The sequence below is a fragment of the Raphanus sativus genome, chromosome 7 (genome assembly GCF_000801105.2).
Source record: "Raphanus sativus cultivar WK10039 chromosome 7, ASM80110v3, whole genome shotgun sequence".
Taxonomy (NCBI): Eukaryota; Viridiplantae; Streptophyta; class Magnoliopsida; order Brassicales; family Brassicaceae; genus Raphanus; species Raphanus sativus.
In genome coordinates, this window is record NC_079517.1 from 15,715,221 (window position 1) to 15,741,310 (window position 26,090).

A 26,090-nucleotide genomic window follows, 5' to 3' on the forward strand; every position below is an offset into this window, starting at 1 on the left:
CTGCGAGTAGAAGATGAGAAACCTCTTCCCAATTTTGTTGAGATATGTTCTCTTTGTTTCCAACCTCTCTCCTCGGACTAAAGTATTTCATATCATCGATTACTTCAGTCCTCTTGGACAAGTTGTTAGTGTTCGACTTGTTGTAAATCCCGAGGGCAGGCAAGCATGTAGGCTATGGCTTTGTGGAGTTTGGTTCTGCTTACCAAGCACATAAGGCGCTGGAAAAAATGAATGGTGAATATTTGCTGGATCACAAGATTTTTATTGATGTAGCCAAGCTGCCTCCCTACCGTCTCCTTCCCAAGTACAACTTTGCAGAGAAGCTCTGTTACGAAGACTATCTTCGACGAGGGATCCTTGTGAGAGACAGAAGAAAATGAGACTTTATCAAGAGGCAGTTGCTGTAAGAAATAAGACCATCTTTGTCAGCAATCTCCCTCGCCCAACTAAAATTCAAGATCTCATCGATTTATTAAAAGATGTTGGAAAAGTTGTTCAAGTTCGACTTCTTATAGACTGTGAGGGCAACCAAATTGGCGATGGCGATGGCGATGTTGAGTTCACTTCTGCTGAAGAAGCAGAGAAGGCGTTAAAAAAGAAGTTTTTGCACGATCAAGGAATTTCTCTTTTATCGTCTGAGGGATTTCCAGACCCTCGGAAGGATTTGATGGAGCTCATGATCTTGCTTTGGAAGTATCCTTAAGAAAACAGACACTTTTTGTTTACAATATCCCTCCCGGAATACGAATGTATAATCTCTTTGATTACTACAAAAATGTTGGAGAAGTTTGTGGTTGTGAACCGCGAGGGTGAGCATGTGGGCTGTGGCTACAAGAGGAGTAGTAGAGCTCTGCAAATTCTCTCCGACGTGGTTGAGATGGCTCCATACCCTATCCGACCCAAGTACATGCGTGCAGAGAAGCTCTGGAACGAAGATTACCTTCGACAAGAAAGCCTTCGGACAGAAGAAGATGATCTGGAGATGAAGAAGCTATCTGGTGTTTTAAACTTATGATACAATGCAAGAAGCTATTTGGTGTTTTTAACTTATGATACATTCTTAGGTTCTAGTTAATTTATTGTGTCGATGAATCTATTTTAAAATATGATTAAAAAAAATCATGTCTTCCTCTGTCTTATAAGATAGAAGCAAAAATGTAGTAGAAGGTTTATGTTTCGATGGGTACTAAACAAAAGCCTTATAAAGAAAACATTTACAACTAACTACAAGCCTTGGCTTCTTCTGTCACAGAACAAATCTGGTTAATTGAACCGAACAAGAAAATCTAGTGTTATAGCATTTGTCGACGTATTTCTCAGACGTTTGTAAGCCTTGCACTGCGAAGTTGTTTTGTTGTCCCCTGTCTCATAACTCCCATTGGATTGACAGACCTTGTTGAACCAAAGCCACGGCCTTAGCTTTTTTTTCTCGATTGTAAACCCCTGATGGAGAGCTTACGAATGTTCAAAGTAGCTTTCCCACCAACCTCATCAGATTTATTTCCCTTGCCTTTAGATTTGATCTCTGGGGGGGGGGGGGCTAAATTCTTCACTTCCTGATAAAGCTGCTGTAGGCAAAGCTATTCTCATCTAAGATTCACATTAGTAAGTAAGAGATGAAACATTAGTAAGTAAGAGAACAATTTTCTCATCTAAGATTCACATAAGACTACAAAGTTTGACCTTTCTAATACTTAAACAAGCGATCTTGGAACATGATACATAATCACAAAGAACAAACTGAACCATCCAAAATCCGATCAGAATGTAGTGTTTTCAAGGTTCAAAATCACACAGAAAAAATGAAATTATTCATTCAAATATATTAATTAGGAAAGTGCAATACAGATTAAGTATGAAAAGAGATCAAATCGGCTAAACGGAGACTAACAAGAGAGGTGAAAGCAGTGATCTTCTTCTAGCGGTGGCTCGAAACGGCCAGTGAAAGCAGCGACTCCCGGAGACAAACCAGAATTGTCTTTGATTCCAGAGACAGAAGATTATTCGATCGAGATTGGATCCTTTTTGTAACCCGACGAAAATTAAGATCAAAATTGGGAGAGAAGACGTGATCGACTTTGAAGAAGGAATAGAAAGAAGTGATTTTGGGAGGAGGAAACCGACGAAGGGGAGAGAGATAGAGATGTTAATGTCGGTAAAATAACCCAGTCCAGTCCAGCCCAATCCACAAATAACCCAACTCAATTTATACCCGATTCTTGAAAATCTAGAAACATCAAGTTTAAAATTTAGCCCATAAAAATAATTCAAATGTGTATAAGTTTACCCATGCGTATCCAAATTACTACTTTATTTGCTTTAAAAAGATTATGTAAAATATTAATATCACTAATGTGAGATATTCTTCCGATTTTGGTGGGAAAATTCGGTTTTTCAGTTTTGGTGGAAAAACTCGGTTTTCCGTTTTTGACGGAAAACTCAGGTTTTGATGGAAAAACTCGGTTTTCGGGTTTTGGCGGAAAAACTTGGTTTTTCGGTTTTGGCGAGAAAACTTGGTTCTTTTGTTTTGGCCAGAAAAAGTTTTGGCCGGAAAAACGAGTTTTGGCGGAAAAACCCAGATTTCTGATTTTGGCGGGAAACCGCGGGTTTCTGGTTTTGGCGGAAATTCGTTTTCCGGTTTTGGCCAGAAAATCCGGATTTTAGATTTTGGCGGGAAAACCCAGATTTCTGATTTTGGCGGGAAAATCCGGTTTCCGGTTTTGGCGGGAAACCCCGGTTTTCCGATTTTGGCGGGAAATCCCGGTTTTCGGATTTTGGCGGAAAACTCTATTTTTCCGGTTTTAGCGGGAAAATCCGGTTTCCGGTTTCCGATTTTGGTGGAAAAACTTGGTTTTCGGGTTTCGGCGTAGAAATCCGGGTTTTTGATTTTGACCGAAAAACTTGATTTTTTAGTTTTGGCGGAAAAATTTGGTTTTCCGTTTTTGGCGGGAAAACTCGGTTTTCTATTTTTGGCGGGAAAACTCGGTTTTTGAGTTTTGGCGAGAAAACTCGATTTTCCGATTTTAGTTGAAAAACATGTGTTTTAATTTATCGGAAACTTTTTTTTGTTATTGACAGAAAAAAGTTTATGCAAATTTTCTTATTTAATTAAAATAGTGGAAAATATAATCCATTTTGTTTTATATACATGAAAATCCATGGGTACCCATTAACCTTTTGTTTTACTCACTATAAATATGGGCTTTAAAATTTATACCCATAATTGACCCAATTAATTTTGGATGGGTAAAAACCCAACCCAATATTAGTGGATTTTGGTAAACCCATGGCCAATCATCCACGTTAACATCCCTAGAGAGAGACATTAATGTGCAGTCCACTGAGCAACTGACACGTAGGGGCTCTTAGCAACTCTAAAATGCCCACATTTCTGCTCTTTTTATTGCTTTTTCACTCGACTTTTGAAAAAATGGCTAACGCGCCACTCGTAATTATTTATAATCATTTTCATCATCTTCTTGGTTCACAGTCTCTAGAAACCCTAGTTTTTGTCTAATAACGCTGCAAGTGGAAGTGGGACAATGCGATTATCGGGATGGAGTTCTGGAAACAGCTCTGCCTCGAGCACGGCATCAGTAAAGATGGTATCCTCAGAGGACTTGGCTAGCTATCACCAGGTTTCTTAACTGGACTTGTTTGTTAACAAACCTTGTGAAAAAAAAAACTAGTCTTGATGTTTGTCTTCACTTGCTATATTTGGACAGGGGAAAGGTGTTGAAGAGGAGGAGATCATGGATATGATTGATCGAGAAGCTGATGGATAAGTGACAGCCTTGAGGGTTTTGTTCTCTGCCTCTCCATTGCTGGTGGCACCGGCTCAGGTTTACACCCATCTGTATCTTATTAGATTAGCATCTCAGTCATTCGTATAGTTTCCAAACTTATAAGTTTAAGGTTCTCAGGTTATTCACTGCTTGTGAACGACTTTTTTTCTTTGTTCGCTTGTAGTTTTGACTTATTAATCATCTACCGCAGAACCTTACATTATTTAAGCCTTAATGAACTTCATTCATGGTGTCTTTTGTCTGCAATGCATTTGCTAAATGATATGTTATGTTGGTGGTACTTGGCATATACACATTTCTTAGTTATCTTTCTCAGGCTTTATTCACTGCTGCTTCTAGTGTGAGTGACCTTTTTTCCCCCTTGTTCACTTGAAGTCTTGACTTATTAATCATCTATACTCCTTTGACTGTTGCACGCCCACTGTATCCTGAACATTGACTATATATGTTATGTGTCACAGTTTTATAAAGCCACATTAGTGTGCTATGTTCCAGTTTGATTGGTTTCATGCTCTCTTGTGTATTTGGCAGGCAAATGTTATTCGCAAAACTACCGTGCTGGATGTTACGAGAAGGCTTCTACAGATGAGCTGTTGGCTTTCTCCATCATTTTCTCGAAATTTGAATAGGATGTTCTTCTAACATGATTGTATTAGCAGACAAAGAATGTCATGGTGTCGTCTTATGCTAGAAACAAAGAAGCTAGCCAGGCAAAGTACATATCTATATTGAATATTATTCAAGGAGAAGTCGATCCCACTCAGGTAAAAGTTCTGTGGCATCTAGCAATTTTCTTGTCAATATATCGAGGATGAATCTGTTAATTCTGTCTTGTTGATGTGATTTCTGATGTGTTTGTTTCGCTACTTGGTACTAGGTGCATGAGAGTTTGCAGAGGATTCGAGAAAGGAAGCTTGTTAACTTCATTGAGTGGGGACCTGCAAGCATACAGGTTCTAACCAAACTGTGTCTGCTTTCGACTCGACAATGCACTTGACTCACAATTTTGTCTTATTCTCGACAGGTTGCACTTTCCAAGAAGTCCCCATATGTTCAAACTGCCCATAGGGTAATCTTACGTTTTTTTGCTCTATATATCTCTCTTAGGCTGCTAGTATGAAGAGTCTTACCTTAGTGGTTGTTGGAACTCGTTTTTGACGAAATGGTTTAAGACCATTTTTCGGTATGTTTCGGGACGAAGACGTTCGTCGGAATAACCGAATGTTTGACACTATGAAGTAGTGTACTCGTATGTCAAAATCAGAGTTGGTTTTGAATGAGAAATGGAAGTCCAAAATGAGTTTGGCTAAATATTAAAAATTAGCAAATGTCATATATTGGATATTTGGGTTTGAATTTGTTAGTTGGATATTATGTCCATTACTTATTCATGACTATCTTTATGTTTGTATAAACATAAAATGCAAACCCAAATTAAAAGAAATATTATTTATGTTTGATTTGGTCAAATATATAATATATTCTTTATTGCTAAGTCATTAAAAATTGAGTCAAAAGGAATTAAATTTTCTTAATGACAATATTGATTTTTTGACTTTAAGACTCCATTACTCTCTTGTATGTTATGGATTCTCAAAAGCATAATGTGATGTTTTGTATTTTCTATATAAAGGCTTGTGAGCCATTTAGAAAAGAATAGAGTGAGACACACTTGAAAACCAACAACAAATACAATTCCTCCATGTTATAGTGATGTTTTATTTTATTTATTTTTGTGTCTGAGAGTACAACACAAAATTAGTTTCGCCAGGCTTCTGATAGAGTGACGCAAATTCAGAAGATTGTTTGCAGTTGTATCCTGGGACTCATTACGTTATCGAACCGTCGCACTACGGGACGTATTTTGAGTTAAGGAAAGAGATAATATCTCGCCTCTGCAGTTGTATCATCCTTTTCTTACTCTTTGGTATAGTATTATCATTTTTTATTTTTTTTACAATATTCAGTAATCCGTAGTTTATAAAATACGGTTCTATCAGTCTTAACTCAAAATATGTCCCGTTTATTGCTTTGCACTAACCGGACTGATTATTGTAAAAAGTATTTTTTTGTAAGAACAGGTTTGTTGATCAATTCTCGGGAAAAGAGGCCGAAATCAGATATATAGGATTATTACAAAATAATCTTTCTAGTAAATTTTTTGTTTGTATTATTATACTAACAAAACTGATTATTTTGTGAAGTGTTTTGTCATGAAAACAGGAATTGGAGATTTCATGGTGATAAAAAAATTCTGTTCATTCCATCAGATTATTTTTGTTGATGATTTCTATGGAGATAAAAATTCATTTTTTCTCATTATATGCACTAATGATATCTTGTTTTTGTTTTGATGCAAACAAGATCTCCATCAAGTTAAAACGTTTTTTTCTAATTGGTCAAAATATGTTATTGCATTGACTTGGTTAAGATAATTATTTGCTTTAATTATCAAGAATGATTTAACGTTTTTGTTTTCTTCTTTCAGATTTTGGGATAACTTAATTTAGTTATTAAGTATGTTGACCATGAGAAAATCAGAAGAAATTCAAGTTTCAAATATGGTGAAACCATAGTTATAAATAACATTTTGATTCTTAAGGAATCATGTTATATGAATGGAAATGGAATTTTGTGAGTCGACGCCCCAAATTAAATTTGGAAGAGGTCTGCCACATATAAATCATTTGCCATAAGAAATAAAATGTTTGTTGATATTGATCAAAACATTTGTATTTCGTCAATGCTTAAATGCAATTTTTTAAAAAGGTTGATCATGCAAAACCAGTGAGAATTTTCAGACCAATATGACTGAAACTGACATATGTATTGTAGTTCTAAAGTCAATATGGTTGAGAATAATCATAGAAAATTGTGGTTTTTATGGTAGAAAAATATCATGTAATGATATGTATATTTGCTAAAAGCAAAAATATGTTTTGGAAAAATTCAAATCATAGAGTTATAAATCAACTTGAAAGAACTATGAAAATAGTTGTATCTAAAATGTGAATTTCTGAGAATGAAATACATTTTAAAGAAAATTGTAATAATTTTTCGAAATTATTTTTATTCATTTAAATCTAAAAGAGTTGTAGAGTAATTTTCTAAACTCTTAAGAGATGTTAAATGTAAATAAATATGCATGATTTTGAGCTATCTCAAGAAATGTGGGGGAAGCTTTGCTTACCATATAAAGTTATTGGCAAGAGGCCAAATTAACTTAGTGATAGTTATCAAACTATGATTTAAAAAAAAAAAAAACTAGTGTCATACACTGAGTTTTGTGTATAATGGTTAATTGTATCTTGAGAAAAAAAAAGATGACAAAATCATTAGACAATTGATCTCGACTAATCTCAATAGATTATGTTCAATGTGATGACAAACTAGGATCCTTTTATTAAAGGTGTGTCATGAGATCAAATTGTAATATCATCAAGAGGAATGGGTTTAGCCTATGAACTAAGATGAGGTTTGGCGGTAACTCTACTTATCAGATTGGAGATCCCAAGAAATAGGTTCAAGGAGACAACTAAGTCAAACTAAATCTGCCCAAAGCACTGTATGACTTCGGTCTATACCCAGTTCCTAGGATGATTAAATAGTGCTACATGTAAGGAATAGAGGATAAGCATTTGCTTTTAATGATTTGTGCCAATTGTTTTGAGATATGAATGGAGTAGTACATGATACTCCTCTAAACAAAACTAATGGCAAATCACCTTGTGGGTGTGAAATGGGGCCGTTTCTAGGAGAATAAAATGGCTATATTCTCTAAAGTTCACTCATGATTACCAGGAATGTTCACGGCCAAAATGAACACAATAGAGAAATTGGTTTTGTGAGAGAATGAAACTGTGTTTTGGCTATTGTCTAGGTTTACACCAAAGCCCGGGAGGTTCAAGACATCATGGCCACCTCCTGGCCGAGTAAATCCGATAGCTATTAACAATGACTGGTTCAAGGCTGAAAAATTGCTACCAACTCATCATGCAGTGAATTTCTCGTTTGTACTCTCAAAAGTCCTTAGTTGAGTCTTGTTGAGTCTTGTCGAGTCTTGTCTAGGAAGTCAAGTCTGTCGAGTCGTCTAGTGTCTAGAAGCATTTCTATTCATGTGGGGGATTGTTGGAACTCGTTTTTGACGAAATGGTTTAAGACCATTTTTCGGTATGTTTCGGGACGAAGACGTTCGTCGGAATAACCGAATGTTTGACACTATGAAGTAGTGTACTCGTATGTCAAAATCAGAGTTGGTTTTGAATGAGAAATGGAAGTCCAAAATGAGTTTGGCTAAATATTAAAAATTAGCAAATGTCATATATTGGATATTTGGGTTTGAATTTGTTAGTTGGATATTATGTCCATTACTTATTCATGACTATCTTTATGTTTGTATAAACATAAAATGCAAACCCAAATTAAAAGAAATATTATTTATGTTTGATTTGGTCAAATATATAATATATTCTTTATTGCTAAGTCATTAAAAATTGAGTCAAAAGGAATTAAATTTTCTTAATGACAATATTGATTTTTTGACTTTAAGACTCCATTACTCTCTTGTATGTTATGGATTCTCAAAAGCATAATGTGATGTTTTGTATTTTCTATATAAAGGCTTGTGAGCCATTTAGAAAAGAATAGAGTGAGACACACTTGAAAACCAACAACAAATACAATTCCTCCATGTTATAGTGATGTTTTATTTTATTTATTTTTGTGTCTGAGAGTACAACACAAAATTAGTTTCGCCAGGCTTCTGATAGAGTGACGCAAATTCAGAAGATTGTTTGCAGTTGTATCCTGGGACTCATTACGTTATCGAACCGTCGCACTACGGGACGTATTTTGAGTTAAGGAAAGAGATAATATCTCGCCTCTGCAGTTGTATCATCCTTTTCTTACTCTTTGGTATAGTATTATCATTTTTTATTTTTTTTACAATATTCAGTAATCCGTAGTTTATAAAATACGGTTCTATCAGTGGTGTATCTGATATTTCAGGTGAGTGGTCTTATGTTAGCAAGCCACACGAGTATCAGGCACCTTTTCAGCAAATGTTTTAGCCAATATGAGAAATTGAGGAAGAAGCAAGCTTTTCTTGACAATTACCGAAAGTTTCCCATGTTTGCTGTAAGTTGACATGACTGCTTAGCTATCCTGCGTTTATGTTTAGTGAGTATTTAATCATATGAGAATGTATATATGTACGTGGATGTGGACAGGACAATGATCTTTCAGAGTTTGATGAAGCAAGGGACATAATTGAGAGTTTGGTAGATGAATATAAGGCCTGTGAATCACCAGATTACATCAAATGGGGAATGGAGGTAATGTAAATTAAGCGTTTTTGCATCTATGGTTACAGTTATGGAGGAACACTAAAGGACAATTGCTCTGTGTGTCTTTCTCAGGATCCTGAACAGCTTTTAACTAGTGAAGGCAATGCTTCTGGTGTTGTGGATCCTAATTTGGCATTCTAAATATAATAAAGATAGGTCCCAATAAATATATGAAAATCCAGAGTAAAGGTATGATGTTGTACCTTTAACTGAGATTTTTCAGGTCATCATATGTTTGCTTTAGAATGGGTTTTGGTAGGATGAGTAGTAAACTAGAAAAAGAGTGTGGCAGGTAAACCTTAAATGGTATTAAACTATTAGTAATGTATTATGGTCAGGGGCGGCTTAGATGGGTGGCCGGGGAGTGCGACCGTCCCAGGGCCCAAGGATCCAGTTTTTTTTTTAGAATTGTTTTTAAAAATTTTAATAAATAAAAATGTAAATATAAATATAATTTAACTAAATTTAGTTATGTATATTTTAAAAACTAAATTTATCTTGAAATTTTTCATACAAAATAATATAATTGCTTAAATAATTATATTAAATTTTAGATTTTAAATAATTTTCAAAAGAAAAATTGTCAAAAAACTATATAATTTATTTTTGCCCAGGGGCCTAAAATGTTTATGAGCCGGCCCTGATTATGGTGTGGATTCTGGTGATGATCGAATATTTGTTGTTTGGTTGTTACAATTTATATTTAAAAGAACGAACATTCATCGAGAGGAAGTAACAACCATTAGTCAAAGAAAAAAGGTTGGAGTGGAGAAAGTCTGTTCGGAGACTTCAATTAGAGCCGCATCGATCATTTTGTTGGAGGTTTTATGAGCGTTATCGATTCTTGAGATATAAGCGTCTATGATAGTTTTGAACGTGGTGACTTTAACGATTACGTCACTAAGACCAATTGAACATGCAAGGAGCCTAAGACCATCTCCATCCCTGAACCTCAATTTTGGGGTTCATAACTTTTTTTTTTTAATTTTAATCGATTTTTAAAAAAAAAAAAAAAAAAAAGACCGACCAATCGCGGGTCACCACGTGTGCGTGGGACCCGCGGAACAGTGTAAGAGTTACCTTTTAAACAAGAGGTTTAAGAGGTGAGAGAGTGGAAGTTTTAAAGAAAAAGAGGGATTGGTGGGACCCCAGTGCTAACAAACTCTATTAAGAGTTGTGCAATGGAGGTGCCCTAACATTCTATACCGACCCTCAAAACAGTCGATGACCATTAATGTTATGGTTTACTATTATTTATGATGAATGAGAAATTTGCAAATCGGCTTATTATTAATTTTTTGCTATGGCCTAACTTCATTTTGTATGACTTAAATTGATTCTTTATTATTTTTTCACATTTCTTTTCTTCATCTTTAATATTTGACGATGTATTTTAACCGGAACACGTTTGACAAATCACAGATAAATTTCAAATTGATAAACGGCGTCTTATTAATCAAAACTCAACATATATATTAAGATTAACAAAAAAAACAGATTGTACAAATGGTTTTAAAATCTTATTACTTCATTGATAGATTGATTATTTTCACAAATGATTATGCCTCTTAAGGAAGGTGGCAGTCCAATCAGTTATCTACCAACTGTGGAAGCAGAGGAACAATCTGATCCACAACCAAACAACCATCCCGCCGGCGACAGTTTTCAACTTCATAGACAGGGAGACCAGAAACATCATATCAGCTCAGAGACATAGGAAGCAGTTTATGTCGCTAATGGTCATGTGGCTCAGTTACCACAATTAAACACCAGTTTCAATTGTTAGGTTTAAATTATGTTCCATCTTGTTTTTTATTTCTTTTTTTGCCAAGATGGTCCTGAACTAAGATCTTCCTTGTATTATCTTCTATTCATTTATGATATTTACAGTTTAGCAAAAAAATAGATTGATTATTTTCTTGTCTTTTTATTGTATGTGATCTTTCCATCATCTTTATCATCTATTTCAGAGTTTTCTCTTTTTCAAAAAAATATTTTATGTCTTTGTTATCATCTTTCTCTCACTCATAAACTAGATTATTCTCTTCTATTTATCGTGTACCATGATATTTCCATCATCTCTACTTCAAAAGTTTACTCTTCCAACCACAAAATCAATCTAATAGATTGTGTAAAAAAGGTTTTAGGATCATTTTTTCTCTCACTAATAATTCATCTTCTTCTTCTCTCTTTTTAGCGGATTTTGATTTTCCCCCTATCTATATTTGTTTTAAAGTTTCTCCATTAAGCAAAAGAAAATTTTCAATTTTTAGGATTTTCTTGTTAAAATGTTTTTAGGTTTTCATTTCTCTATCACTCACACTTATATTTCCTATTTAACATGATTATTTGACAAGGTGTTTTTCCTTGGAAAATCCTTTAATATTTGTTTTTTTTATGTTTCTCCAAGTTTAGTTAACAATATATATATATATATACTAGGTGATTTCCCGTGCTCATGCACGGGTATAAATATTATAAAATAAATATACTATAATAATTAATTGTTATTTACTTTTAATTTAAAATTAATTTTAAATTATTTTATAATTTGTATGCATAATTTATATTAATAATATTATATTACTTTAATTAGACATATGATATTAGATATGTATCTAGTCGGTTTTGTTGCTTATCAAAGTATTAAATTGCATCTATTTCTCTGAATTCAACTATAATATTTTTTATTTTAAATATATTAAAAGATGATTAATTTTTTTTTTGCATTTACGTTGGTTGTTGGTTGTTTTCTTAGATGTGTAAAAAATTTGAGGAAAATTATGTATAACTTAAGATATACTGTGATTAGAATGAAATAAAAAATAATACTCTACAGTCTCATGCATATATATAGATTTTTTAAAATAGCTAAATTATAACAATTGGTTAATATTTTATTTTCATTTGTAAATATGTTTTGAGTCATCCTATAATTTACATTTATTAAATAATTATTACTCTAAAATTATATATTCTTATTGTAGTTAAATATATGATTTTAGATATAGGTTGGATTAGTTGAGTCATTCATGTTGTGAATATATTGAATTACAAATATTCTTTCAAATTCGAAATGAATCACAATTATTATTTTTAAATTAAGTTAATTTTATTTATCGTTTGAATGTGCATGTATTTTCATAATATTTATCAAATTATATGTTGTTTTTGTAAAGAAATATTAGAAAATGAAGGGAAGAGAAATAAAAAGTTACATAAATAAGTAACTAATACATATTTGGAAGCTCAGGAACACATATCAATATTTAAAATAATTAAAAATATTTTATAAATACTAAATAATTTTATGTTTTTGATTTATTAAATGGTAAAACTGGAATTTATTTTAAATCATCTTAAAATGAGAATTCAGATTCACTTTGGTATTTTGGTAATGGTTATATTAAGTTCCACAAACATAAAAACATAAAATTTAAAAATAAATTTAATATTAAAAAAAATAATGATAAAATAAAATATATTTATCAAAAGATGTTTATTGTTAATTTTTTTTTATTTTTCTAATATGTCTTAAAAATAAAAAGTTTACAAAAATTTTGTGATTGTATTTTAGAAACCATATTATATAAATAAATATAATTTATTTAAAAAAAATTGCTGTAATTGAAAAATATTATAGTCAAATAAATATACGAAAATAAATAAAACATTTCAATAATACTAATTAATTATAAAATATTAATCAAACATAATGAGTTTCGGTTACTTAACTATTTTATGTAATAATCTAAGAAAATAGTTAGATATATAAAAAATTTCTATTACTGTGGAAAATATATATTTTTGTATTGTTTAAAATTAGGTTTTAAAATAAATAATATTTTTTATTCTAATATCAAGATTATCTGTGTGAATTTTATTTTATGAAATCACATTATATACAAATATATATTTTTCATCTAAGAAAATATTGATATAAAGAAATATTTTATTTCTATATTATGTTATTTAAAAATATTTTTAACTGGAATATTTTAATTTTGTGAACTTTCCTTTTTAATGAAATATATTATATATACATATATTTTCGTTTTTTATTTTGCTTCTTAAAATTCATTAATGTTTCCTTTTTATTATATATGTTATTTGGAAATTTTAAAATGGAAACTAAATAAAAATTTAATAATAGTATTTAAATATAATATTTTCGATTCATTAAGAGTATTAATGTAATAAACCATCACGAAAGTTAACGTGAGCGCGACACATAGGAAACTGACTTCTCAAATAATATTATAGAGATATAAATGTGTGTTCTCAGCAAAGTCAATAAACAAGCTCTAAATCAGATAGCCTTGGTTAAGTTTCTTATTTCATAAATTTTATGTGTTTTTGTGGCTATTTCTTGTGATTTTACTTTTTGATTTATTGAATTATAATCAAACAAACCCCTTTTTTCTTAGCATCTAAGTAGATATAGAATCATAATGTATATATCTAAGTAAAAATGAAACATCTTAGTGTATGATTTGATTCATAGATTAAATTTTGATTTGATTAGAAAGATAAACATATTAGTTGTTATGTAATCAGTAATATGAGAAAATGAAAAGAATGATTTGTTGCTTATTCAAATAAATTGTTTTGTGGTTTTGTAGGAACTTGAAGATTTCAGTTTGATTTTTTTTTTGTAGAATTCATTGCAACTCGTTTTGTGTTCCAATTTTGTGCACAATAATTCATTATTGAGGCTATTTCTAAAATATATTTTTGGTGTTACATAAAATTGAATATTGTGTTAGCTTATTCTTTTCTTCGACACGATAAAGACTTGTTCTTTTGAATCTCGTTTGTTATGTCAACACAATTGCCGCTACCCACAACGTCAAAAGGATTCACGCCTTAGCACTCAAAACAGGAATAGTAGAAGATGAGTGGAATCGATCAAGGCTGATCAGGATGTCCTGAAGATTGTGAGAGTTATTGTATACAACCAACAGCTGAAGGTCTACTCCGCCTATGATGCTGACAAGGCAACGAGACTGTTTGAAGAGATGATAAAAGTTGAGACTCCTAATGGTGACACATTCATGGCACTTCTAAAGGCATTCAGCTTTGCATGTCAACCAGGAAATGCTCTTCAAGTCCTACTGGGGATGGTGAGTGGTGGAATTCCAACCGAATCTCGCCATTTAGGAGCTGTGGTTGATGCCTATACTAGGAGGAGAACCCCATTCTTCATTAAGGAGTCGATCGATGCCTTCAAATCTTTTCCACAAGCGTAGAATGAGGACAACATATTTCATCAAGGAAGCTATCAATGTTCTCAAATATTTTCCAGCTGCACTGAATGAAGTTACAATCAACTCCATACTCAGTAGTTGCGTTCCTGATACCAAAGTTGTTTCTGAAGAAGAAAAAGCGGATCTTACGGAGACCATCTCTCACGGTCAGGATTTTGTCGATTATCTGGAGGATAAGGAGTTCAAGTATGTTGTGCTCAATAAGACTCATTGGAGGCTGTAAAACCAAGAGTTGAAGTGGCCCAGACGTGTTACCAAGAAGTAGAGCAGGTGAATCGGTGGTTTTTGGATCTTTCTGGTTCTGATTTTTGTTTTATTACTAACTCTGTGTTGTGTATTTGTGAAGGATATGACGTGGAAGATGAAGAAGTAATGAACGAAAGAAGATATCCCTTATCTATCTGTTTTCTTTTGGAGGATTCATAACATTGAAACTCTTATTATCTATCTATATGTTTGTTTTTGTGAGGATTCATAACATTGAAACCCTTATTATCTATCTGTTTGTTTTTGGGATTCATAACATTGGAACCCTTATTATCTATCTGTTTGTATTTGCGAGGATTCATAACATTGAAACCCTTATTATCTATATGTGTGTGTATATTTGGTGATGTTTGGTTTTCATGTGCTGTGTGATTGATTCCATATCTCTTCTTTAGTTTCTGATGAATATACAAAAGGCTCTTATCAACTCAAAACATATTAGGATGAATCAGTCTCTGATAACTAAGTTGCATACTAAGAGAGTTTTTTCACTCTGTGTAGGATGAACAATGCAAACACTAGATACTGAGGCACATTGAACTGTTTCTGAATGTATTGGATCTCAAGCACCTTTTATGTAACTCCAAACTCAGTTACATTCTTATGTTCCTTTTCTCTCTTCTTTATAATATTTTTGCTTTTGCTGTTCATGAGTTGTGGGACTTGACATGTAGCCACCTAGGCATTCTGAGTTTAGGTTCTCAAGTTTATTCACTGATGCTTCTAGTGTGATGTGAATTTGCTTGCATCAAGTTATGGACCTTCTTCGATAGCTTTTTAGTCTGCAATGCATTTTGGTAGATTATAAGTTATGTTGTGGGACTTGGCATATAGGCATTTCTGAGTTATCACTCTCAGGCTTTATTCACTGTTTCTTGTGATCTGAACTTGATGTTGAGGTTGGTTATTGTTTCGTTTTCACCCCATTCAAGCCAAGTTATGTTTATGTTTAGTAACTGATGAGGAAGAAGAGATGGAGTACGTTTCAGTAAGTAACTTCTTGTCTGCTTTGTTGATTGTGGTTACAGGTCAGGATTGCTAGGATCTTCAACGCATACGGTCCAAGCATGTGTACAGACGATGGTCGTTTTGTCAGCAACTTTGTTGCGCAGGTTGGTTAATAATATTTTACAGGCTTCAATACCATTAAACATGATCATTCCTAAATTATACCCTTAATGAATGTTTTAAATTTTTCAAAAATACCCTTATTTTTACAAAGGATTAATAAAATTCATTAATGGCATTTGAGTCTTTTAGTTTTGGGCCTGCAGAAATATATTTTAATGGATCAACAAATAATGGGCTTACACATATCTATAAAATATGTTACTTTTATTTAATATAAATATTTTATGTTCAAATATTAGACATATATATTCTGAAACTAAATGAATAAAAAAACATAATGACACTATAATGTTATTTTCTTAAATCTATGTATCATAAATTTAATTTTAAATCTAAAATAAAAAATAGAAAAATACAAACTTATAATAGGTCATTAATAACAAAAATAAACTAATATTGTCATATTAATAAGTTTTTATATTATCTTTTTTATTTGGATGACATAATAAAAATATCATCAAAGTTTAAAGACCACAAATTTATGTATTATTAAAAAGTATATGATTAATTTAATAAAAAAAAACAAAATACTATAAGATATTTTATGTTTTATTTGATCATTGGTATTAGATCACAGGTTAATAATGAATTTTTGGGTTTTACCGGGTTTTATCGGATTTTTAATTAACGATTTTTTCATTAAATCCGAACTAGATTATATACATGGTACGGGTCTTCCAGTTCAACAGATCTAGGTCGAATATGAAAACACTTCTTAAAACTCAACATTATTTTCAAAAAAAAAACTTTTAAATTATATGTTCTTTAATAAAAAATATAAATTCATTCGAATCACTCTTGACCAAATATTTGTTTTATTTATTTTTATTTTGAAGAGAAAAAACAAATAATAAAAATATAAAAATTCAATTGTTATGATTTGAAACAAAAATAATAGTAATTTGTAAATTAATTTTCGGTTAATAAGTGAAAACAACCCGCACTTTTTCGCAATATTTTATATAATTATAAATCTTTAAAATTATATAATAGCCCAAGTAAGAATTTCGGATAAAACATTGTTTAACTTATTACAAACACAAAACGGTTGTATGACGCATTTTAAATTTCGTCATACTGTACACACTATTACAAACCTGCATAATTGAAATTTGATCATGTTACGGTTTATATAATTAAAACGAATAATAGTTAATCTTTATACTGAAAAAACAACAAAAAAAAAACCGTCTTTTCAAGGGCGGGTCAAAATCTAGTTGATACTTAAAGTAAAAAACAACATCATTAATGGTTTGGATCTTAACATGAATGGGCTTTATACTTAAAGTGGAAAACAACAGCAGACACGAAAACATGTCTCTCGGTTATACTTATACCTTGAACTTTAATCATCTTGCTCATCTCGATTATGTCTCTCCGGAGTTGTCCCGCGCCTAAAGCGGATCAAAAAATTACTGCCTTGACTATAACTAATTTTTATTATTATTTGAAAACATAATCAAAATAGTACTAAATATTGTTATTTTGAGTTATTTCCAAAGAAATAAAATGCATAAATATTAGTTGCAGATTTTTTATGAACTTTTTTCTTTAATTTTTTGGTTCCACTTTAATTTTATAGCATTTAAAAAAAAATCCAAAAGACAAAAAACAACAAAATGCATATAGTTTATAGATAGACGAAAACATATGATAAAATCACGCTAACATCAACTTCACAATTTTAATTGTGTTCATAGAGTTTCAGAAAATACTTAACCTAGTACATTTTAAAGCTTAAAGAAAAAAAAACAAGAAGCTATGTATTTTGACAAAGTTCAATCACAATAAACAGTGGCAATTGATCATTCAAATAATTGTTATAACATCTCTTATTCATACATCTACTTTAGCAAATACCAGAGCTGAAAGAAATAAAAAGACAAAAGCTTTTCTTTACCAAAAAAAGGAATAAGCCGAGGAGAAATAATTAGATTTTGTTTAATTAAATTATTTATCTATTAAACGTATCGTTTAATATAATATGTTTGTTAAAGAAACTAGGTTGTCAGAATAAGTAACAAAATCTTCTGTACATTTGAATGAATAAATATTTCGTTTTTATTAGCAGAAAAGAAAAAGAAAAAAATGTTGTGATTATATCACAAACAAAAACGTAAGTGGTGATATTCGAACCCATTACTATTTGATCGAGGGGGAGGAGTAAAACCGCTGTACTACAAGGAACTTTATGTTAATACTAGATATGAGCCCGTTGCGTTACAACGGTTTTGTTTGATGTTTTAATTTAATAGAAAACATAAAATAATAATTATTTTATTATAGTTTTATAATTGATTTGTATATGTTGTGTGAGATTTATTTTATAACTAAAAAATAGTTTTCATACATAAATTCAAGTTAAAATTTATATTTTATAATAATGGTACATAGATGAATCGTTATCATCTTTCTACGTAGATTAGAAAAAACATCATACCTAAATTTTTGAATTGAACCCAACCTAAAATAAGAAAAATTGAAAGTGGAATAACACCAATCAAGTAAATGATAACATTATACATTTTATGTACTAATCTAATGTTTTATTAAATAAGTTTTTAAATTTTTATTTTTCTAGAATATGTTTTAAAAAAGGAAAAATGTTCTATCTTATAAATATCCTTTTTACAATAAAAATAATATTAAATACCCCTTTACATTTTTTATTAGAATTTTAGAAATAAAAAATTACTGTTATATAACCTTTATACAATTATCTTCTCTTTAGAATTTTAGAAATAAATTGCTGTAAAATAATTATTTCTGGTTACTAATAAATAATTTTAAAATTACTCTTTTTAAAATTTCTATCAATACTAATTTTACACTTCTTTTATAAAATTAATAGCTTTTGGTATCATGTTCATCATCAAATTCTCTATTAAAAATTTTATCAAATAAGTTTTTACAATTCTCTTTTGGTTGTGACTTACAAACATGATACAAATCTTTTTGTTTAGGATTTTGTTTTAAGAAAAAAAAAAAACAACTATCAAATATTCTTTTACAGTGTTTTAGGGTTTTAGAAAAAGAAATTAATATTACATAATAATTTACAATTATATTTTGTCTAGGATTTAGAAAAATAAAATTACTATGAAATAATTACAATTATATTTTGTCACAATTTTCTTAAAAAAATATTAACAAAGAAATAATTACTTTAAAATATATTTTTACAATTAGTTTCTTGTTTAGAATTTTTAGAAAAATGAAAATTACTATCAAAATATATTTAAAAATATGTAATGTAAAATACTAAAATGGTAATTTTGTAACTTTTCTTTTTAAATACGAAATCTTAAAATATAACTTTAAAATACTATTTTTGTAATGAAAATTTTTCCTTTTTCTTAATCTCTTTTAAATCCTTAAAAAAAAGAATTGTATCATATTTTGACACATGTCACAATCTTAAAAATTTATTGGCACATGTCGCAATCAAAAAATTAAAATCACTATCAAATATTTTTAACAATATATAATATAAAAAAGATAATTTTGTAAATTTTGTAAATTTTCATTTTCTAAAAATACCAATTTATAAATTGAACTTTAAAAGACTATTTTTGTAATGAGAATTTTCTTTTTTTCTTCATCTCTTTTAAATCCTAAAAAAAATTGTATCATATTTTTGCACATGTCATAATATTAAAAAAAATTTGACACATGTCACAATCGTGTTAATTAGTAACTTTGAAGAATCAAGCTTTATATAATAAGATTGTAAATATTTTTCTCACGCTAGTTCTTGAATTTTTAGTCTATATTGGTGACATTTTAATAACAATAATCTGTTTTCTTACATAAATTTTGATTGATATTCTATTTCAATAATAATGGTATTTTAAATAGTACATTGATATTTTTATTTTTTAATAAATACTTGACTTTTTCTTATTTTTCAAAATAATATTAGCTATAGTTAATTGAAACATATAGAACTGTGAACTCTCTATATTGTTTATATTGTGTAAGACAAATTAAAAACGACACAATTAAAAATATTAATATTACATAACACCAGTCAATATGTTTTATCGATAGTCAGCTAAATATCGAATATATATCTAGATAAAACATCAAATTTATTTACTTAGCATTCATGGTGTGACTTTAACATCTTTTTTCTATATACAATATTTTGTAAAACACTATTGTCACTATGTTTTAAAAATTTGAACTTCTCCAGTTGTAGTGACTCTTGATAGTGCGATGTATAATTGTAAGACTGGACTTGACAAATAGACCAACCTTTTAAGCTTTGACCTTAACTCTTCTTGATAGTCATTTCATAGAATACTCTTATAGGAAATTGAAGTCTTTTCATTTTGAAAGGTCATCTTGCATATATTGGTATGAGACTTATTCTAGGAATAAAAATCTGTTTTTTCCACATAACTTCCGGTTAGGATTTCGACTTCAATATTCATGTTGTATAGGCGAGTTATTAGTAACATTATTCTATTGGAAAATCTTTCTTTTTGATTTAAATTCATTAATAGCATGACCTACAACAATCCATTGCAAAGTCGTTCTCTTTTATTCAAATTTCATAGTAGCATGATCTACAACAACATAACCAATTTTTATATGTTGATAAGCATAAACACACATAATCACGATCACACATAATCATAATAGTCACATAAACTTAGTCACAATAGCATAACATCTCGACAAAATATTCGTAAATTTTGTTTTATCTGTTTCGATTTGAACCGAAATTCGAAATATCTGTAACCCTACGAAGCAAAGAAAATACTAATATGCAATATATGTAAGAAACAAAGCAAATCACAAAAATACTAATATCATTAAGAATGGATATCTGATCTGATCCGTTATATGAATACATATACATGTATGTAAAAACGTATATATATATTACATAAATATTATATTGTATATAAGTTCTATAGTACTTTTTTAATAAATTTATTAAGTTATTTATTAGAATTTTAAAAAGTAATAAATTTTTATTTTTGTAATAAAATGTTATTATTATTTTATCTTATTTTTGAAATTTATGATTTATTTACTAATTTTAATTTATTTTTACGGATCGAATCGGATATCCGGTCGAAAATCTAAAATTATCCGAATATCCGGAACACCGAATATCCCTGTGGCTACAGATCAAATTGGATCAAATAATTGATTATTCCGACAAAATGGATCGGATCATAATATCTCCAAAAACCCAGATATCCGATTCATGTCCACCCCTATATCTATATGTACAAACGTCTAAGTATAATTGTAACAATAACTAATGTATAACAGCATGACAATTATATTATTTTTTTTAAAAAATCAACATCAGTTTAATGTGAAGATCAAAATATCTAGTTATTTTTTCAACATGTGACACCGGAAAAAAAATATAACACGCGAAGATGTGAAGAAAGAACATGCATGAAAACTCACCAGATATTTTACTTGTGTGTCTTGACAATATATGAGAGAGCTTAATCACATATATAGATGTATATAATTATAATTATTTTTGGTTTATGATTTTTAAAAAGAAAATTATAGAGTTGAATCACATATATAGATATGTATAGTTCTTTTTGGTTTATGATTTTAAATAGAAAAATTAATTATTCATAATAAATATTTAAAATAATTATTATACAAATCTTTCTTATTAGGATTTGAAGAAAAAAATTACTATTAGAAATTCTCTTACAATTTTCTTTTCTTATGTTTAAAATCTTAGAAAAAGACAATTACTATCAAATTGTTTTACAATATATTTTCTTTAGAAATTTAGAAAACAAAAAGAGTATTAATAATTATTTGAAATTTTTTTTGTTTAACTTTTTTTTTGTAAATAAAAAAGTGCAGAAAATACCAATAAATAATTCTAAAAATTACTTTTTAAAAATCAAATTTGTTTTTATTATATTGCTATATATTTTATTAATCATGAGATATTTTAACAAATGTCAAAATTTTAAAAGGAAAACTAATATCAAATAATCTTTTACAATTATCTTTTTTTTGGTTTTTGGAAAAAGGAAAATTAGTATTAAATAAGTTATTTTACAAACTTCTCTTCTTTAAGATTTGTAAAAGGAAATTTTCTAAAAATTACTATTAAATAATTTTTAAAACTAAAATTTATTATTAAATAATTTTTAAAATTAAATTTTACTATTAAATATTTACAGAAATTATTTTTTCAAAACTTTCTTTTTTTAATTTAATTAGTATATATACTTTTAATCATGAGATATTCTAACACAACTTCAAAATATTAAAAAGAAAATTACTATCAAATAATATTTCTAAAAGAATATTATTAAGTAATTTTTAAAATTTCTTTTTTATTATTAAATAGATTTCAAATTTCGTTTTATTTTTTTATTTTCTTAGTATATATTGTTTTAATCATGAGATATTCTAAAACATGTCACATTATTAAAAAAGGAAATTACTATTAGATAATATTTTGAAATTATATTTTGTTTAAGATTTTAAAAATGGAAATTTATTATATAATTAATTTCACCAAAAATCGTTTTTATTATATTATATATTTATTTTAAATTATGAAGTAGTTTAACACATATCACAATCTTATTAATTAACAAATTTGAAGAACCAAGTTTCCTATTAAGTAATTTTAGAATATTATTAAGTATTTTTGAAAATTTCCTTTTTACAATTAAATCAATTTCAAAATTAATTTATTTCAAAATTCGGCTTTTGTTATCTTAGTATATATATTTTATATCATTATAAATTTTAACCTCTTTAAAAATATTAAAAAGAAAATTACTATCAAATAATCATTTGCAACTATGTTTTGTTTAGTATTTTAAAATGGAAAATTACTATTAAATATACTTACAATTAATTTTTTAACAAAATTTGTTTTTGTTATTGTCTTAATATATATTTTTAATTATAATATAGATTAACACATGTCGCAATCTTAAAAAATTTATTGACACGTGTCGCGATCATATTAATTAGTAACTTTGAAGAACCAAAGTTTATATAATAAGATGGCGCCCTAAACTTTCTATAACTCTTGGCGTCCAAAGCCTTTGCTTTACGGACTTTAGCCCAGGGTCGGGTCTGTACTCACTTCACACTAGGATATATAGATATTCAACCGGTTCAAGAAAAGTTTTCAATATTATTGGACCGTCATTAGAATCTTATACTACTACATTTGGAGGTAAATTTTAATAGGAAACCACGATTTAAAAATTTACAACTGTGTACATTTTGAAAAACTTTTTGAGTAATTTATTTTAACTAATTGTTTACTATGTATGGAGTCTTGACTTCGGATTCTAGAAAAGGAAATTTTGTTTATCATTAGACTTGTCATTTGTCACATAACTCTATTAGAAAGATTCATACAAAGTACGAAATAACCAAGGAAAAGATAGGGATTTACAGTTGAGACAACCAAATAACGAAAGTGTTGGGCCAAAAACCTTGTCTACTCTGTGTCTCTGCTGGTGTTGGCATTCTGAATATATGAAATTCTGGAGTCAAGTCATTTGATGTTTGACTTTTAAAAGAGATTTTTCTCAGGTAATCATAAGTCATAGGTTTATTTGGAGTGGGTTTTGGTAAAATAAGTAGTAAACTAGAAAAAGAGTAGGACAATTCTCTCAAATAGTATTTTTTAAATTATAAATGTATATTTACCCTTTAATAAAATTTATTTTAGTATTATTTTGTGATAAAAATTTATTTTCTTTCTTGTGATGCTATTTTTTGTGACAAAAAAATTAGTTTGGTGTTATCCTGATCTTTTTTTTCAAAAGAATATTGGCACAATGGTATTAAACTATTAGCAATGTATATGGTGTGGACTGTGGAGTCTGGTGGCAATATGTGAAGGTTGATGATCGAATATTTGTTATTTGGTGGTTAAAATTTCAATTTAGATTATTTTTTATTTAAGAAAAAACGAACATTAAATCAAGAGGAGGAAATAACAATCATTACTAGTCAAAGAAAAAACGTTAGAGTGGGTTAAACCATTCGCAGACTTCCTTTAGAGCCACGTCAAACATTGTGTTGGAGGTTTTAAGAGCGTCATCGATTTTTCCGGCCTTGATATAAGCGTTCATGATAGTTTTGAAAGTGGTGGCTTTAATGAATTTGTCACCACGACCAATTGAATACGCAAGGAGAGACTCAGCTTCCGACAACATACCGTTTTCGCAACACCTTAAGATAATGTATTCGTTACTTAAGTAGCTGACCTTGGCTGTCGCCTTGTAGTAGGTCTCGATTGCCTCGCTACACCGACCCATATCAAAACACTCGTTCACCATTATCCGAACCGTAACATAGTCCAAGCAGGTTGTGCATTGAGCTAACATATCATTGTACAATGCCCAAGCATGTGATTTTTGTCCGTACTTGAGCAGGACTTCCAAAAGGGCGTTGCCAGTTTCTGGACAAACAAGTAACTTGTTTGAAAGAACAGACTGGTTGTAACACTCCATAGCTTCCACCTCTTTACCTTGCTTAAACCAGTACTCCATGAATGTGACCATCAGGAATGCGACTCTGTTTTCATATCGTGGATATCCTCGATAGAAAAAATCCCATGTAAACTTGTGATTAGCAATACTAGAAGACAACGATCGTTTGAATTGTTCAAACAAGTGATTGGCCTTGTCTAAATTCCCAACATCCAAAAACCCTTTAATCAGATTGTTGAACGCGACGTGATCAGGAAACATTTCAGAGCTGCCCTTAAGCAAGGCTTGAGCTAGGTCAAATCGACCAGAATGGACTAAACCTTTAGTCAATACCCTTAAACTAGCTTCACTTGGGTGGTCAGGAACCATACTCTTGACGGTTCGGTGGAAATCAAGAGCTTCGTCAACAAGACCTTGTTGTAGACGAGACTCGATGATGTGGTTGCAGCATCTGCTGTTGGGTTTGAGCGTATGCTTGTTGAAGAAGTAATCGTAGAGATCGTAAGCGTCCTTGTGTCTTTTAGCACGCACCATGCTTCCGATGATGGTTTCACATGTATGGACTGTGACCTCCGGTTCGTCGTCGGGTTTGCTGAAGACAGCCAAACGAGAGTACCTAGCTGCCGTGTCTAAGTCGCCAATAGAATTGGCGAGGTAGCTGACTCTCCAGCTTAGCTGCCAAGAACGGCAATCTGGATTTTTCATTATGTCCTCAGCTTTTCTTGCCACGGTGGTGCAGAAGCTGCGCCGACCAAGCATGATGCGGCGGATCAGGGACATTGTTACTATTTTTTATTAGACCAGGAAACGAAGGATAGGGTTTAGGACCAGACAGAGTCATATGTTTATTCCCCCAATAATATATACGTACATGTATTCTTTTATGTTCTTAACCTTAGCAGCAAGTAAACAAAAAAAAAAAGATTTAAGGTATTAAGTACATTAATCAATTAATATCCGAATCCAATTTAAATAGAAATAAAATCTTAGTTTCTTTTCTAAAAACTCTCTAGCAGCCAATAAGTAAACATGTCTGGTGGGCAAATAAATAAAAAACTTTCTTTTGTTATGTGTGTTTCGGAACTGGTTTGGTTGACCTCTGTCGGACTTCTTTTGCATTCGTATTCATTACATTTTTCTTTTAGTTATGTCTGTTTTGGAACTACTTACCTAGTAAATGATATATTGGTTCTTGTTCATCTATCTATATATATAAAGTTAACAAATCTGGCCTCTCAAGCCATCCACGTTAGCAAAGAAAGGTGGGGAAAAGATGACACGTCGGATCAACTATTTACTGAATCGTTAATTTTTTTGTTTTTTGACTGGACCGCATAATTTTACAAATGCCGCAGCCCACCTACACTTTAAACGGTGACCATTATGAAGCCCAGTATCCTCCCTCTCCTTCTTGGACTGTTTGTGCCTTCTCAAACCCTAATATCTAGGACTGGGCGTTCGGGTACCCATTCGGGTTTCGGGTTTTCGGGATCAAAGATTTCAGCCCCATTCGGATATTTCTTATTTTTGGTTCGGATTCGGTTTGGATCTTTGCGGGTTCGGTTCGGGTTCAGATAACCCATTTAAAATGTTTTTAAATTTTCAAAATTCATTATATACTTTAAATTTTCAAAATCTATAAGAAAGATAATATATTACATATAAATTTTCATAATATATATGTCAAAATACCTTAATTTAACATATAAATTGGTTTTCTTTGAATATTTGGATAAATAATCAATAGATATTTAACTATTTTGGTGTTTTCAGTATACTTTAGCTATTTTAAACATTCACTTTTGA

The 26,090-nt window shown here is 30.1% G+C and overlaps 3 protein-coding genes and 1 long non-coding RNA gene across 5 annotated transcripts; 2 read left to right on the plus strand and 2 right to left on the minus strand.

Annotated features, from left to right (window-relative positions):
• Positions 1 to 376: 376 nt before the first annotated feature.
• On the plus strand, positions 377 to 703 carry LOC130498041 (uncharacterized). Its single transcript, XM_056991380.1, has one exon. The coding sequence runs from the start codon at positions 377 to 379 to the stop codon at positions 701 to 703; it is 327 nt and encodes a 108-aa protein (XP_056847360.1).
• A 406-nt stretch (positions 704 to 1,109) lies between these two features.
• LOC108814631 (uncharacterized) lies at positions 1,110 to 2,163 on the minus strand. Its single transcript, XR_001943673.2, has 2 exons — positions 1,892 to 2,163; positions 1,110 to 1,590 (listed from the first exon to the last, which is right to left on the minus strand). It is a non-coding gene; the product is annotated as an uncharacterized LOC108814631 (long non-coding RNA).
• Positions 2,164 to 3,313: 1,150 nt separating this feature from the next.
• LOC108815510 (tubulin gamma-1 chain-like) lies at positions 3,314 to 9,476 on the plus strand. 2 transcript variants are annotated; one of them, XM_056990593.1, is made up of 9 exons: positions 3,314 to 3,638; positions 3,726 to 3,842; positions 4,338 to 4,398; positions 4,466 to 4,570; positions 4,684 to 4,758; positions 4,831 to 4,875; positions 8,814 to 8,942; positions 9,035 to 9,139; positions 9,224 to 9,476. In XM_056990593.1, the coding sequence occupies exons 4-9, from the start codon at positions 4,478 to 4,480 to the stop codon at positions 9,290 to 9,292; spliced, it is 516 nt and encodes a 171-aa protein (XP_056846573.1). In that variant the 5' UTR covers positions 3,314 to 3,638; positions 3,726 to 3,842; positions 4,338 to 4,398; positions 4,466 to 4,477; the 3' UTR covers positions 9,293 to 9,476. The 2 variants fall into 2 exon arrangements, with proteins under 2 accessions (XP_056846573.1, XP_056846572.1); XM_056990592.1 differs by having other exon boundaries at positions 4,338 to 4,570.
• A 14,309-nt stretch (positions 9,477 to 23,785) lies between these two features.
• Positions 23,786 to 25,171, minus strand: LOC108834223 (pentatricopeptide repeat-containing protein At3g60980, mitochondrial-like). Its single transcript, XM_018607568.2, has one exon. The coding sequence runs from the start codon at positions 25,062 to 25,064 to the stop codon at positions 23,817 to 23,819; it is 1,248 nt and encodes a 415-aa protein (XP_018463070.2). The 5' UTR covers positions 25,065 to 25,171; the 3' UTR covers positions 23,786 to 23,816.
• Between the last annotated feature and the right edge of the window lie 919 nt (positions 25,172 to 26,090).